The sequence below is a fragment of the Aquarana catesbeiana genome, linkage group LG09 (assembly GCF_042186555.1).
Source record: "Aquarana catesbeiana isolate 2022-GZ linkage group LG09, ASM4218655v1, whole genome shotgun sequence".
NCBI classification, from domain to species: Eukaryota; Metazoa; Chordata; class Amphibia; order Anura; family Ranidae; genus Aquarana; species Aquarana catesbeiana.
In genome coordinates, this window is record NC_133332.1 from 170,131,712 (window position 1) to 170,149,275 (window position 17,564).

General features: G+C 42.4%; 1 protein-coding gene across 2 annotated transcripts in view; it reads left to right on the forward strand.

Annotated features, from left to right (window-relative positions):
- SMARCA1 (SNF2 related chromatin remodeling ATPase 1) overlaps window positions 1-17,564 on the forward strand; it is a 409,892-nt gene that overhangs the window by 270,329 nt on the left and 121,999 nt on the right. For both annotated transcript variants that reach the window (XM_073599403.1, XM_073599404.1), the window contains one exon: window positions 7,421-7,543. In XM_073599403.1, the coding sequence (XP_073455504.1) occupies window positions 7,421-7,543 (123 nt within the window). The remainder of the gene's footprint in view (window positions 1-7,420; window positions 7,544-17,564) is intronic.

Sequence of the window (17,564 nt, forward strand, 5' to 3'; positions counted from 1 at the left end):
TTTGTTTTATCTCATGGGTACTGGGAAATTGTGTGAATGCATCAATGCAGTGCATATTATCTCAGCTTGCAGAGCTTGGATCCATTGAATGACTTTACCGAAAATGTAAATATTGCAGAATATACAGCCTCATGCTACATAACTAAGCTCCATTTCATGCTGAATAAACTAAATTATTAATGTATCCTAAATAGAAAACTAGCTTTAGAAAACCATCTAAATAAAAAAAAATCTGATTTAAATAAAAAAAAACCTGATTTTATTAAATTAAAAAAAAAAAAAATCATTGATTTATATCCACCCTGGGGTCCGGTATGAATAGCAGCATGTCATCGGCAAATAAGCCATACTTATGCGTTTTGCCACCGCTTTCAATGCCATGGATATTGGGGATGGATCTAATGGCTATCGCCAACGTCTCAATAGCTATTACGAAGAGGAGGGACGAGAGAGGACACCCCTGTCTAGTTCCTCCCTGGATATGCAAAAGTTCTGATGTGCGACCATACCCAATAATATTAGCCAATGGAGTGGAGTATAAAGCACTCATTAGATTAAGAAATTTCAGTCCACAGTTCCATTTCCTCAGTATATGAAACAGAAAAGGCCAGGATATAGAGTCAAAGGCTTTATGCAGGTCCAGTGATAAGAGCATGCCCCTCCTATCAGCCGCACCATCCCAGTTAGAGCACAAAATAGAGATCAGAACGATTGCTCGTTTTTAATCTGATCTGCGGCCTGTCTCCCTGAAATGAATCCAATCTAGTCAATATGAATATATTGTGATAAGAATTTATTGAATCACTTTGCATACAGTTTGGTCAGGAGTTTCAGGTCATTATTGATCAGGGATATTGTGCGGTAATTGACCACATCAGTATGGTCCCTGTCTGGTTTAGGTATTAAACATATATTAGCTTTGTTATAGTCTGCGTCCTGGGCCACGCCATCCCGTATTGCCATAAAGAACTGGAGGAGATGAGGTGCTAACTGAGTTGCTAATTTCTTGTAATATGCAGCCCCAGAGTCTTAGAAGTCTTAGCTTGTTTGATTACCTCTAATACCTCTGCTATGGTGATCTCCTTCTCCAAAATCTCCCAATGTGAGTCTGAGAGAGAAGGGAGAGTGAGATCTTTAAGAAATTTGTCTATGGCTCCAGTTGATGCATTCTCCTGCTCACTATACAGCGCATAGCAGTAGTCATGAAACAAATCCATTACCGTCTGTGGATTCTGTGTCAGAGTGCCATTCGCACGCCTAATGTTAGGGAATACCGTTTGGCGAAATCCAGGCGTTAGATTACGGGCTAACATGGTACCTGGTTTATCCTTGAGCGTGTAAAAGGAAGCCATCTAAGATTCCTTTTCCACCCTAGTCGTCAAACAAAGATTCAGTTCGAGCCTGATAGTCTATTTTGTCCCTAATGTCCAAATTTGGATTTTGTTTATGTCAGGTCAATAAGTCAGACAGCTCTTTTCTTTATTGCAAATAAATGCATTCAAGTTCTTCTTGAGACGAGATGCTATTTGAATCAGATAACCCCTGATCGTGGCTTTGTGAGCCGCCCAATTGATCACTGGAGAGGTGTCCTTAGGGTTATTTGAGGCACAATTTTCTTTAAGATGATGTTCTACGTCAAACAGACTGATGGATTACTCAGAAGTGATTCATTCAGTTTCCAAGGGGCAGGACCCCTGTTCACTGTTAAAGTATCACACAATGTCCAAAGCAAAGAGTGGTCTGACCAGGTCACGTCTACTATTTTGCTTTCTCGGAACAGAGGGGCACCGCTTCAGAGTTTGTAAAGAAATGGTTGATTCTAGAATAAGTGCGATGAATGTTGGAAAAGAATGTATAGTCTTTCCTGGATGGGTTGAGTTCCCGCCATACATCAATCAAATTGTGGTAGTGTAGCATTTTGGCCAGTTTGGATCCAACTTTGCGGTATTGCTAGAGAAAGACTATGATCTTCTAGTCTTGTCAAAAGTAAAATATAGGGCTACATTGGAATCTCCCCGCGAATAGTACCACCCCCCTCAGGTCAGGGGATACAGCATGCAATAGAGTTGAAAAAAAGGAAGTTGGCAGCGGTGGGGCACATAGTTTACAAGGGCGAAGAGCTCTCAACACTTGCACCTTTTTTTTTTCTTCATGCTTGTGGGTATAAATTGCGGACTATTTGGAAGCTTTTTCAGCAAAGCTCATAGTTTTTAAGCTTGAATGGCCCTAAACACTGACACGTGTTTGAATTGTAGCACATAGCTTGTGAGGGAGTGCTACTTTCACTTTATTGCTGCTTTTCATGTTTTGGAACTTTTTTATGCCATTAAGTGTATAAGGGGTTGATGTCATAAGAATTTGATTTTGATATGAGAGATTTTCTATAATCTGTTTAAGCACCTATGATTATGCTCACTTAATACCAGAGGTTGGTCATATAATTAGGCAATCTGATTTAAGCAGCGCAAATACACACCTTTTTTTCAATCGGCACTTACCATTGTGGGAACACAATTTGTATTTGCAGCAGCTTAGAGGTCAATTTCAAATAAGGTCACTGTATTTTAGATATCACTTTGGCAGCGCGCAGCACCATTTTTCTTTATTTTGTACACTGTACTAATGACACTGTGACAGTGATAAAGAGGGGGCGAGAGGCTAACCTAGGTTATTAAAACAGTGCCACATCCAATAGACAAGATACATACAAAGAAAAACGGTTCCCCTGAGTGGACTTTAAAGGCACTTGGTATTGTCTTATGTAAAAATATACCAAAGTATGCAACAATATAATAATAAACAAATTTTATTTATAAACAGAATTTAAAAGTATTCACAAAACATTGTCATATTTAAGCAATTCGTTTCTGTCACCAAATAAGGTAGATACATGAGAAGAACTCTCCTCACACCCAACGCGTTTCGGGATATATTTTATTCCTTCTTCAGGGATGCAGAAAAAAAGAGAGAAGAGGGGTTCATCTAAGATATAATTGAAATATATAATCGATGGATTACCATGACATGTGAAGGCATAAAGCTATATCCTTAAGATAGTATGATCAAAACACTTACATAGTATTAAATGGTGAGACAGTTGTTACAATGTTTCGTTAAATCACATTAAAAGCTTGGAGTCAAAATAGCATTGGATATTGATGCTGGTGGGATTGCTGTCTTACGACACAGTGGGCATCAGAGAGGTCTGTGGGTAAAAGCTGAATAGTATTGTCTTCAAAAGGAGGATGTTCACCCCGCGTTCCGCGGCAACATGGCGGCCAGAGTGATATACTGAGGCAAATGGAGTCCCTGGGGGTAAGAAAGAAGTACACCAAAAGTATAAATCCAGATTAAAACTACTAGATATATAAATTGAGTATTTGGAGTAAATGTATATATACCTGTTGGTAATGATGAATTAGCAAAGTTGGTGATCTGGCAGGAAAAAGGGGGGATGGATCTGGTAACTGAAAATGAAAAGAATATATAATACTGCCATGAGTGATCTTTTTGAATAAAGTTCAAGAGATAATTCTATAGTGCTTAAGAATATATTTAAGTATTGAGATGACCACTAAAGTTTTATTTTATTTTACTTTTGAGAAATCCGTCCTTTCCCCTCAAGATCTCCTTGTGCTGCAGCCGTCTGAAGTGATTGCCCGGCACAAAAGCCGCCCAGAATTTCAATCTGGGCAGCGTCTTTGGAGGCTGTTTGGACTTTAACATCACCGCCCACAGCCTCCATCTTCCCACTCCGGCAGACATGCGCAGTTCGCCGGTGAAGTATATCGTGTCGGTGGGCCGGGTGTGCGTGACACCGCTCCAACGTGCTGACGTTCATGCATGCGCGGTAGGGGCTGCGCCGCGCACACTCAGCTCAGGGGGCAGCCGAAGGTCTCCCTGGCAACCAACTCCAGTCTCAGCTGAGTGCAATTCATTGCGCCAGCTGACTGGAGTTTTCTGTCCTTAAAAACCAGACCAGCCCACTCCCAGATCAAGCATTGGATAGCTGGACGCTGGGACATGTGGCTGGTCTTTTCAACTCCTCTCTGATAAGGTAACCTTTATTTTAATATACTTTTCTGTTTATGCCAATCCACATCATAATATTAACCTATACAATTACTGGTCAGCTCTTTGCTCAAAGATAATTCTAAAATAAGCTCAGCCTATATAAAATTAAATACTGTTTTATATTATATCCCCATACTATAGTATAGAGTGACCAGGTAATCTATATACATAGGCCTTGATACCTTTTTATTTTCCAATACAGTACTCTCTGACCCATATTGGTTGGTTGAGTGTCCAAATAATATTTTTCTTTGGCATCTACAACTTTACAACATTATTATATATCAATACTTTATTGGTCATCTCAATACTTAGTTACCAGTTACCAGATCCATCCCCCCTTTTTTCCTGCCAGATCACCAACTTTACTAATTCATCATTACCAACAGGTATATATACATTTTATGAATTGACCAAATACTCAATTTATATATCCAGTAGTTTTAATCTGGATTTATACTTTTGGTATACTTCTTTCTTACCCCCAGGGACTCCATTTGCCTCAGTATATCACTCTGGCCGCCATGTTGCTGTGGAACGCGGGGGGAACCTCCTCCTTTTGAGGACAATACTATTCAGCTTATACCCACAGACCTCTCTGATGCCCACTGTGTCATAAGACAGCAATCCCACCAGCATCAATATCCGATGCTATTTTGACTCCAAGCTTTTAATGTGATTTAACTAAACATTGTAACAACTGTCTCACCATTTAATACTATGTAAGTGTTTTGATCATACTATCTTAAGCATATAGCTTTATGCCGTCACATGTTATGGTAATCCATTGGTTATATATTTCAATAATATCTTAGATGAACCCCTCTTCTTTCTTTTTTCTGCATCCCTGAAGAAGGAATAAAATATATCCTGAAACGCGTTGGGTGTGAGGAGAGTTCTTCTCATGTATCTACCTTATTTGGTGAGAGAGTTTTATTTGCAAATTGCTTAAATATGTCAATGTTTTGTGAATACTTTTAAATTCTGTTTATAAATAAAATTTGTTTATTATTATATTGTTGCATACTTTGGTATATTTTTACATAAGACAATACCAAGTGTCTTTAAAGTCCACTCAGAGGAACCCGTTTTTCTTTGTATGTATAATGACACTGTGACAGGGAGTGAAAGGGTTAGCTGGGGGGTGAACAGGGGGTAAAACTTTATTAAGGAAAATGTGGCAGGACCCTGACGCTAATTAGCTAACTAGCGTCACCTGTGACACTAATACAGTGATCAGAAATAAATCTGTACACTGTATGAATGACACTGTGATGGAGTGAAAGGGTTAACTGGGGCTGATTAAGGGGTTAAACCTTTATAAGGGAATATATGCCAGGTACCCTGAAACTATCTGGGACTGACGCTAGCTATTGCTAACTGCCTCTAACGTTGTTTAGCATCACAAGTGACACCAATACAGTGATCAGTAAAAAATCTGTACACTGTACTTTGTGTCAGGGAGTGAAAGGGTTAATGGGGGGGGGGGGGGGGTGATCAGAGGGTAAAATATGTGCCTATGTGTACTGTGTCAGTGTAATGCTTGTGTACTCACTGATTGATGCTCTCTCCCCGCACGCTGGAACCGAAAAGGGCTCCAAGAGAGAAGATTGCATAATTTCCTGTGCCTGTGTTTACATTACACAGGCACAGGATGTTCTGCCATTCGCCAGAACCGATCAGCAGGTCCAGGCCTGGACCTGACGACTAATTGGTTCTGTAACAAATCTAAACGACGCTGGGGCGTGTGGGTCCCCTACCCATGGGCGCACACAACGTACAGGTACGTTGTTTCACGCAGCTGGGCTGCCCTGCCGCAGTAAATGTACGGCAGCGATCCGGAAGTGGTTAAGCATGCACTTGCAAGAGCACCCACCTAATACATTTAGATCAACATATGATTTCCATTTAATGCCCTGCAATTTGCAATAATTAAAAAAAACCTGATAAAGTACATGAAGATGCTGGTGGGGCCAGAATGGGATCACTACTTGTCTACTAAATGGTAAAATGGACTTCAGAATCTCTGCAGTTTCTATTTAAATCCTGTGCCTGTAGCTGGTATTTTCATGCTGTACACTTTACAACAGTGTAACAAGGTAATGAGTCTCCGGGGTTGATTTACTAAAGGCTAATAGATTGTGCACTTTGCAAGTGCAGTTGTAACAGAGCATTAAGGAGGTAAAGCTTCACTTTGCAAATACCCAATCACATGCAAGGGAAATGTAAAAAAACTGAATTTTTACTTGCACGTGATCGGATTATGGAAGACAGCAGAGCTTCCCCTCACTTACTAAGTTAAGCTCTGGAGAAAATTTGCTTGCAGCGTACAACTTCACTGCAAAGTGCACAGTTTTTTTTGCCTTTAGTAAATGAACCCCTGTATATTTTTGAGAAAATGTCTGTAGCCACAGTTGAAACATTTTTTTCTTCAGTCATCCAATCATGTGCTAGCAAAAATCCTGTTTTGTTCCCTTACAAGTGATTGGATCAGTAAATTTCACCTCATTTACTAGGGTAAATAAACAACCACAAAAAATTTGCATTTATTTCACTTTATGTTTAGGAACCCAACAGCATGTGACATAAAAAGCAGATACATACTGACAGACAGAAATAGAGTGCATGTTTGGCAGCAGCAGATGAGCACTGACCCAAACAGACTGAACCATGGCAGGGTGAAGATAAAATGGAGCAACCCTCACCTTGGCATAAACAACATTGTAGTTTGGGAACTTTGTGAAATAAAAAATGCATGCTCTCGTTTGCTTTTTGATGAAGACATTTTGTTAATTATGTGATTTATTTACAGTATTTCATAATACTAATTCTTTTTTAACCGGCATCTTACAAAGTTTAATTTTATCTTAAGCACTTCTGTATTGACAAAAAAAATCACATGGGGTTATGTTATAGAACTTTAGGTGCTTTAACTTTGTAACTTAGTTTAAAAAATACGTTATTTGCACAGGTTCTAAACATTGGTTTTCTTTGTGGCTACAGCAGGTTATTAAAAAACGCAACAAAAGTGTTTTGTTGTTTGGCTTTACTGCAGTTATATTTTATGGTTAGTATGCTTCTTGTTAATGCTTGCAGTGTTGTAAAAGGGGCTGCTTTGTATCACAGTTCTAAAGTGTTCTTACTTCCTAGTCTAGGGTTATTAGCACAGGTTCAGGGTTATTCTTTGTGACAAATGTTTTACTGTGAAAAGTCCATCAATCCTTTTATCAGCTTTCCCTTGCTCCATTTCTGTATTATGTGTTGTAAAAAAAAGAGTGATATGAGTGTGAACGCCTAATAACATTGCCATACCACAGCGAATTCTCATCTTAACTTCTGATTTCAGGTCCCCAGGAATTCAGACCTCCCAAATGCATCTCAGGTACAAAAAGAAGAACAGAGGAAGATTGATGAGTCTGAGCCACTCAGCACTGCAGAGTCAGAAGAGAAGGAGACACTTTTAACCCAGGTATGCAGAGAATATTTCTGTAGTTGTCACAATATAAGAGGTAACTTATGTTGTCAGCTCATGTGGGCAATTGGGTAATGGTGGACAAAAAAGCTAAAGAGGATATACAGTAGTGGATGTTACCTTTGATTTTCAGACAGAAAAGCACATTACATATCATTGATGATACAGCTTCTAGTAATAAATGGCAGGTTTCGTATTAGAGTAGTAGGCAATTTCTTTGTGGAAGGGGTGAAAATGACTGCACACAGGGACTATTGACAGATATGAAGCGCAGATCAGAAGATGGCTACACCTAAGAACCAATGAATGACAGTAGTTCTGTACAATAAATAAAATAAATGTACAAAGCTGGCTAATATGCCTTAAAGAACACCAACCTAAAAAGAACTATAGTTTATATAAAAAATCCATTGGTATTATAGCTGTACTGTACAGTATGTTCCCTCAGTGAAATGCTGCTTGTATTAATCTAACATACAGTATCTCACATTTAAGCTGGGAGACTTTTACATCTATTTTTATATCTGTTTATGGGTGACTTGATACAAGTCCTCCTTTGTTTGTATCATTCTTTAATATGTACAGTATCTCACAAAAGTGAGTACACCCTCACATTTTTGTAAATATTTTATTATATCTTTTCATGTGACAACACTGAAGAAATGGCACTTTGCTACAATGTAAAGTAGTGAGTGTATAGCTTGTATAACAGTGTAAATTTGCTGTCCCCTCAAAATAACGCAACACACTGCCATTAATGTCTAAACAGCTGGCAACAAAAGTGAGTACACCCCTAAGCGAAAATGTCCAAATTCGGGCCAAAGTCTCAATATTTTGTGTGGCCACCATTTTTTTCCAGCACTTCCTTAACCCTCTTGGTCATGGAGTTCACCAGAGCTTCACAGGTTGCCACGGGAGACCTCTTCCACTCCTCCACAACAACATCACGGAGCTGGTGGATGTTAGAGACCTTGCGCTTCTCCACCTTCCCTTTGAGGATGCCCCACAGATGCTCAATAGGGTTTAGGTCTGGAGACATCCTTGGCCAGTCCATCACCTTTACCCTTAGCTTCTTTAGCAAGGCAGTGTTCATCTTGGAGGTGTGTTTGGGGTCATTATCATGTTGGAATACTGCCCTGTGGCCCAGTCTCCGAAGGGAAGGCATCATGCTCTGCTTCATTTATGTCACAGTATGGTTCCCTTAACCTCCCTGGAGGTATGGTTATGTCTGATTTTTTTAATGTCAATGTGGTACATTGTTTTGCATGGAAATTTAGCGTTTTATATTGTAGGCCTGTAATTCTGAGGAAAAACTCACTTAAATCTGTCCAAACAAGAGTCTAGTAGACATCCCAGGTATGATAAAGTTTGAAACACAAAATCATAAATTATAATATAATAAATATCTATATATATATATAATTATAATAAATAATAATACATTTTATTCAATAATGTAATCAAATCAAAAACACTGAAATGTATCATATTTATTGGCTCCTTAGCTTTTTTTTGACTGTTAACCACTTGACGACCGCCTCACGCTGATAGACGTCAGCAGAATGGCACGGGCAGGCAAAATCACGTACCTGGTACGTGATTGCCTTCCTGCGGGCGGGGGGGCGATTGGACCCCCCCCCGGTGCCTGAGGTGGTCGCCTTTGGTCTGGCAGCGATCAGAGATGAGGGGGAGGCCATCCGATCGTGGCCCCCCCCTCACGATCGCTCCCAGCCAATGAGATGCTTCCCCTGCCTCTGTGTAGTACACAGAGGCAGAGGATGTGATGTCATCTCTTCTCGGCTCGGCAGTTTCCGTTCCGGCACCGAGGAGAGAAGACTGAAATGTGAGTGCACAACACACACACATCACAGTAACACACTGACACCAAGCAGTTTTTTTTTTTTTTCTGATTACTGCATGGTGTCAGTTTGTGACAGTTATTGTGTTAGGGCAGTTAGTATTAGCCCCCTTTAGGTCTAGGGTACCCCCCTAACTCCCCCTAATAAAGTTTTAACCCCTTGATCACCCCCTGTCGCCAGTGTCGCTAAGCGATCATTTTTCTGATCGCTGTATGAGTGTCACTGGTGACGCTAGTTAGGTATGTAAATATTTAGGTTCGCCGTCAGCGTTTTATAGCGACAGGGACCCCCATATACTATCTTATAAATGTTTTAACCCCTTGATTGCCCCCTAGTTAACCCTTTCACCACTGATCACCGTATAACTGTTACGGGTGACGCTGGTTAGTTCGTTTATTTTTTATAGTGCCGTTGTTTATTACCAAATAAAGGTTTAGCCCCCTGATCGCCCGGCGGTGATATGCGTCGCCCCAGGCAGCGTCAGATTAGCGTCAGTACCGCTAACACCCACGCACGCAGCATACGCCTCCCTTAGTGGTATAGTATCTGAACGCATCAATATCTGATACGATCAGATCTATACTAGTGTCCCCAGCAGTTTAGGGTTCCCAAAAACGCAGTGTTAGCGGGATCAGCCCAGATACCTGCTAGCACCTGCATTTTGCCCCTCCGCCCAGCCCAGCCCGCCCAAGTGCAGTATCGATCGATCACTGTCACTTACAAAACACTAAACACATAACTGCAGCGTTCGCAGAGTCAGGCCTGATCCCTGCGATCGCTAACAGTTTTTTTGGTAGCGTTTTGGTGAACTGGCAAGCACCAGTGGCCTAGTACACCCCGGTCATAGTCAAACCAGGACTGCAGTAACACTTGGTGACGTGGCGAGTCCCATAAGTGCAGTTCAAGCTGGTGAGGTGCAAAAAAGAAAATGAGTACAGCGCTGCGCCAAACGTTAATAAAGCGAGAAGTGATTATAATATACAGTTAGCAGCTAACACACCTCTAGACATAGGCAAAGACAAAAATAAAAAATATAGTGTAGCGCTATGTGTATATACAAATCATATATATAACATATGTAAACAGTGTGTCAGATTGTCCTATACGGGACAACACCAATATAAAAACAAAACTAAGTGATACAAAATAGACATATGAAAATGACTACAATAAATAAGTGGTATAAATCCGTGTTGTGAACACAAATGTTTGGTATATAAAAACGTATAAATATAATAAATCAAATAATATAGTCCATTAATTGTTAAGGTCAATAATGACAAGCTGGTGAGGTGGCAAGCACAAGTAGTGTCCCGCTGCCACCAAGAAGAAGACAAACACAGGCCCGTCGTGCCCATAATGCCCTTCCTGCTGCATTCGCCAATCCTAATTGGGAACCCACCACTTCTGCAGCGCCCGTACTTCCCCCATTCACATCCCCAACCAAATGCAGTCGGCTGCATGAGAGGCATTTTCTTTATGTCCTCCCGAGTACCCCTACCCAACGAACCCCCAAAAAAAGATGTCGTGTCTGCAGCAAGCGCGGATATAGGCGTGACACCCGCTATTATTGTCCCTCCTGTCCTGACAATCCTGGTCTTTGCATTGGTGAATGTTTTGAACGCTACCATTCACTAGTTGAGTATTAGCGTAGGGTACAGCATTGCACAGACTAGGCACACTTTCACAGGGTCTCCCAAGATGCCATCGCATTTTGAGAGACCCGAACCTGGAACCGGTTACAGTTATAAAAGTTAGTTACAAAAAAAAAGTGTAAAAAAAAAATATATATATATATATATAGAATTAAAAAAAATAGTTGTCGTTTTATTGTTCTCTCTCTCTCTATTCTCTCTCTATTGTTCTGCTCTTTTTTACTGTATTCTATTCTGCAATGTTTTATTGTTATTATGTTTTATCATGTTTGCTTTTCAGGTATGCAATTTTTTATACTTTACCGTTTACTGTGTTTTATTTTTAACCATTTTTTTGTCTTCAGGTACGCCATTCACAACTTTGAGTGGTTATACCAGAATGATGCCTGCAGGTTTAGGTATCACCTTGGTATCATTCTTTTCAGCCAGCGGTCAGCGTTCATGTAAAAGCAATCCTAGCGGCTAGACTCTAGACTTCTTTTACAAGCAGTGGGAGGGAATGCCCCCCCCCACCGTCTTCCGTGTTTTTCTCTGGCTCTCCTGTCTCAACAGGGAACCTGAGAATGCAGCCAGTGATTCAGCCAGCTGACCATAGAGCTGATCAGAGACCAGAGTGGCTCCAAACATCTCTATGGCCTAAGAAACCAGAAGCTACGAGCATTTCATGACTTCGCTGGATGTAAACAGCGCCATTGGGAAATTGGGAAAGCATTTTATCACACCGATCTTGGTGTGGTCAGATGCTTTGAGGGCAGAGGAGAGATCTAGGGTCTAATAGACCCCAATTTTTTCAAAAAAGAGTACCTGTCACTACCTATTGCTATCATAGGGGATATTTACATTCCCTGAGATAACAATAAAAATGATAAAAAAAAAAAAAAATTAAAGGAACAGTTTAAAAATAAGATAAGAAAGCAAAAAAATAATAAAGAAAAAAAAAAAAAAAAAGCACCCCTGTCCCTCCCTGCTCTCGCTCAAAGGCGAACGCAAGCGTCGGTCTGGCGTCAAATGTAAACAGCAATTGCACCATGCATGTGAGGTGTCACCGCGAACGTCAGATCGAGGGCAGTCATTTTAGCAGTAGACCTCCTCTGTAAATCTAAAGTGGTAACCTGTAAAGGCTTTGAAAGGCTTTTAAAAATGTATTTAGTTTGTCGCTACTGCACGTTTGTGCGCAATTTTAAAGCATGTCATGTTTGGTATCCATGTACTCGGCCTAAGATCATCTTTTTTATTTCATCAAACATTTGGGCAATATAGTGTGTTTCAGTGCATTAAAATTTAAAAAAGTATGTTTTTTCCCCAAAAAATGCGTTTGAAAAATCACTGCGCAAATACTGTGTGAAAAAAAAAATGAAACACCCACCATTTTAATCTGTAGGGCATTTGCTTTAAAAAAATATATAATGTTTGGGGGTTCAAAGTAATTTTCTTGCAAAAAAAAATAATTTTTTCATGTAAACAAAAAGTGTCAGAAAGGGCTTTGTCTTCAAGTGGTTAGAAGAGTGGGTGATGTGTGACATAAGCTTCTAAATGTTGTGCATAAAATGCCAGGACAGTTCAAAACCCCCCCAAATGACCCCATGACTATTTGCTGAGAGGTATAGTGAGTATTTTGCAGACCTCACTTTTTGTCACAAAGTTTTGAAAATTGAAAAAAGAAAAAAAAAATGTTTTTTCTTGTCTTTCTTCATTTTCAAAAACAAATGAGAGCTGCAAAATACTCACCATGCCTCTCAGCAGCTAAATGTATTTTGGGGTACAATTCCACATATGCCCATGGCCTGTGTGAGCAATATATCATTTAGTGACAACTTTGTGCGAAAAAAAAAAAAAAATTGTCACTTTCCTTCAACTTGTGTCAAAATATAAAATATTCCATGGACTCAACATGCCTCTCAGCAAATAGCTTGGGGTGTCTACTTTCCAAAATGGGGTCATTTGGGGGGGTTTTGTGCCATCTGGGCATTTTATGGCCTTCAAAACTATGATAGGTAGTGAGGAGTGAAATCAAAAATTTACGCCCTTAGAAATCCTGAAGGCGGTGATTGGTTTTCGGGGCCCCGTACGTGGCTAGGCTCCCAAAAAGTCCCACACATGTGGTATCCCCGTACTCAGGAGAAGCAGCTGAAGGTATTTTGGGGTGCAATTCCACATAGGCCCATGGCCTGTGTGAGCAATATATCATTTAGTGACAACTTTTTGTAAATTTTTTTTTTTTTTTGTCATTATTCAATCACTTGGGACAAAAAAAATAAATATTCAATGGGTTCAACATGCCTCTCAGCAATTTCCTTGGGGTGTCTATTTTCCAAAATGGGGTCATTGGGGGGGATTTGTACTGCCCTGCCATTTTAGCACCTCAAGAAATGACATAGGCAGTCATAAACTAAAAGCTGTGTAAATTCCAGAAAATGTACCCTAGTTTGTAGACACTATAACTTTTGCGCAAACCAATAAATATACGCTTATTGACATTTTTTTTACCAAAGACATGTGCCGAATACATTTTGGCCTAAATGTATGACTAAAATTGAGTTTATTGGATTTTTTTTATAACAAACAGTAGAAAATATCATTTTTTTTCAAAATTTTTGGTCTTTTTCCGTTTATAGCGCAAAAAATAAAAACGGCAGAGGTGATCAAATACCATCAAAAGAAAGCTCTATTTGTGGGAAGAAAAGGACGCAAATTTCGTTTGGGTACAGCATTGCATGACCGCGCAAATAGCAGTTAAAGCAACGCAGTGCCAAATTGGAAAAAGTCCTCTGGTCCTTAAGCAGCATAATGGTCCGGTCCTTAAGTGGTTAAAACAAACATACAAAAAGTACAGGTTCTGTCCTATACAACCAGACAGTTCATAATTGTTTCACCAACTCTCCAGAAGACATGCACACTTTGATGTGTGGCGTACAGTGCATCCGTTGAATAGGCAGTGTTTATTATTATTATTATTATTATACAGGTTTTATATAGCGCCACCAGTGTGCTCAGCGCTTTACAACATGAGGGCAGACATTACAGTTACAGTACAATTTGGTACAAGAGGAATCAGAGGGCCCTGCTCGTTAGAGCTTACAATCTAAAAAGGAAGGGTCAATTGATACAAAAGGTAATAGCTGTGGGGGAATGAGCTGATGGAGGAGGTAAAACAGTGTTAGTTAGAAGCAGGATAGGCTTCTTTGAAGAGAAGGGTTTGCAGGGATAGCCTAAAAAGGATAGATTAGGGGACAGTCGGACAGATTGGGGTAGGGAGTTCCAAAGGATGGGAGAAGCTCTGGAGAAATTCTGGAGGCGAGCATGGGAGGAGGTGACAAGGGAGCTAGAGAGCAGGAGGTCTTGGGATGACTGAAGAGAGTGGCTTGGTTGGTATTTTGGGACTAGGTTAGTGATGTAGCTGGGGACAGAGTTATGGATGGCTTTGTAAATTATTGTTAGTACTTTGAATTTTATTCGTTAGGTGAGTGGAAGCCAGTGGAGGGATTGTCAGAGAGGGGTGGAGGACACTGAACGGTTGGTAAGGTGGGTGAGTCTTGCAGCGGCATTCATTATGGACTGAAGGGGGGATAGTCTATGTAAAGGTAATCCAATGAGGAGGGAGTTGAAGTAGTCGAGGCGAGAGATGACCAGAGAGTGAATTAGAAGCTTGGTGGTGTTATTAGTTAAAAAGGGGCGTATTCTGGAAATGTTGTGGAGGCTAAGGCGACATGATTTGGACAGGGATTGTATGTGGGCCTGAAAGGACAGTTCAGAGTCTAAGGTTACCCCTAGCACCCTGGCATGTGGGGACGGACTGATAGATGTGCCATTGATCTTGACAGAGAAGTCAGGGGAGGGGACACGTGGGGGAGGAAATATTAAGAGCTCAGTTTTAGATAGATTCAGTTTGAGGAAGTGGTTCGACATCCAGGCTGATATGTCTGTTAGTAGATCAGTGATGCATGAGGAGATTGATGGGGTGAGCTGAGGGGCAGAGAGATAGATTTGGGTGTCATCAGCATATTAATAGTAGTGAAAGCCATGGGAGGCTATCAGCTGACCCAGGGAGGACGTGTAGATCGAGAATAGTAGAGGTCCAAGGACAGAACCTTGGGGGACCCCAATGGTAAGAGGAGTTGGAGAAGAGGAAGTGGAGTTGTAAGTGACACTGAAGGTGCGATGAGATAGGTAAGATTCGAACCAACGGAGAGTGCAGCCATGGAGACCAAGCAAATTTAGTTTTTTGAGGAGGAGGGGGTGGTCAGCTGTATCAAAGGCAGCAGAAAGGTCCAAGAGTAAGAATATGGAATAATGACCGTTGGTTTTGGCTGTTAGTAAGTCGTTTGTGAGTTTTAGGAGGGCAGTTTCTGTGGAGTGCTGTGGGCGAAATCCAGACTGAAGGGGATCAAGAAGGTTATTCTCAATGAGGTGGTCGCTCAGTCGGTTGTAGACTAAACATTCAAGGAGTTTGGAGGCAAAAGGGAGTAAAGAGATGGGTCTTAGGTTGTTAAGATTGGTGGGGTCTGAGACCTTTTTTGGCATGGGAGTGACTAGCGCATGTTTTAGAGGGTTGGGGAAGATGCCAGTAGAGAGTGAAAGGTTGAAGATATGAGTTAAGGAGCGTAGGATTGAGTCAGATGGTGACCGTAGTATTTGAGAAGGAACGGGGTCCAGGGGGCAGGAGGTTAGGTGGGCATTAGAAAATAGTTTAGTGACTTCCTCTATAGTACCTGGGTTAAAAGAGGGAAGTATTGATTGTGTAGGAGGACAAGGAGTGTAAAGTGAGGGAGATGTCTGTAGAGCGGAGATCTCAAGACGAATTGTCTCAATCTTATTTTTTAAGTGGTTAGCAATCTCCTGTGGTATACGTGTTATGCTCACCTCACCTACCATTCTCACATTGACTATTTTTTCATTAATGCATCCACCTTATGTGTGAGTAAAAACTCATCTTACCTATATTCTGGCCGGACCATGCTCTTACTGTGTCCCTACATTCTGATTTACTCAAAACCTTCCACTAGCAACTTAATGCGTTTTTACTCAAACAAAAACATTCTAGAATATAGTACTTCACATGGCAGGCCGCCTCTCTCCTCTCCAGGTCTGACAGCTATAGTGGGCAGGGCTGAGAATCCCTTGCTGACATCAGCCAGGAGGAGAGGAGGGGAGGAGAGAGGCAGTCGGACACATGAGCGCTGTGTGGCGTTCTGAAATAAGGTATATAGCGGCTTATTTTTTTTTAAAAACATACACTGAGGCACATCAGTTACTATAACAGAGGAGATTGTAGCATACATGCTCAGTTATTTTACCAGCAGGAGGGGAGGGCTGGGGAGTGATGGGAGCTGACAGGAAGGGAGGGGTGTGAGGAGGACAGAGGAGAGCTGCAAATTAGGAAGGCACGTAAACTGATCATGGTGTCAGGGCTCAGCAGCTATGATAAACCATGGCCAGTTTATAGGGGGCAAGGCAGAACCAGGCAGGATCAGCCAGGTATTTTATTATGATACAGGGGGCCAAATTACACAGCACAAGCACTGTGCTGTTATTCATGCTTTAAAGCAGGGGTCCTCAAACTACGGCCCGCGGGCCACATGCGGCCCGCCGAGGACATTTATCCGGCCCACCCCACCCAGGGCCGGATTCCCGACAGGCCAGGCTCGGGCCGGGGCCAGGTCGGCTCGGCTTGGGCAGGTCCACTCTGCTTCGGCAGGGATCATATGCGCTCCGCTCAAGCCGCCTCCCCCACCCCAGTAATGGAGGGCTCCGGGGGCCGCGCTGCATGCTGGGAAGTGTAGTTTCCAGCACAGTCCCGCGCGGATTCACGTCTTCCTCACGCAGACAGGAGGCGCGGAGGGTGACAGCGAGACAGGAGGCGCGAAGAGTGACAGCGAGAGTGGAGGCTTCAGGCAACAGCCTACTAACAAGTGAGGACCCCTGTCCACCCCTCTGTCCCCCTGTCCACCCCTCTGTCCACCCCTTTGTCCCCCTGTCCATCCCTCTGTCCCCCTGTCCATCCCTCTGTCCCCCTGTCCATCCCTCTGTCCATCCCCCTGTCCACCCCTCTGTCCATCCCCCTGTCCACCCCTCTGTCCATCCCTCTGTCCCCCTGTCCATCCCACTGTCCCTCTGTCCCCCTGTCCACCCCCCTATCCACCCCACTGTCCCCCTGTCCACCCCACTGTCCCCCTGTCCACCCCTCTGTCCCCCTGTCCACCCCACTGTCCCCCTGTCCACCCCTCTGTCCCCCTGTCCACCCCACTGTCCCCCTGTCCATCCCTCTGTCCCCCTGTCCATCCCTCTGTCCCCCTGTCCATCCCCACTGTCCCCCTGTCCATCCCCACTGTCGCCCTGTCCATCCCCTCTGTCCATCCCACTGTCCACCCCTCTGTCCATCCCACTGTCCACCCCTCTGTCCATCCCACTGTCCCCCTGTCCACCCCACTGTCCCCCTGTCCACCCCACTGTCCCCCTGTCCACCCCACTGTCCCCCTGTCCACCCCTCTGTCCCCCTGTCCACCA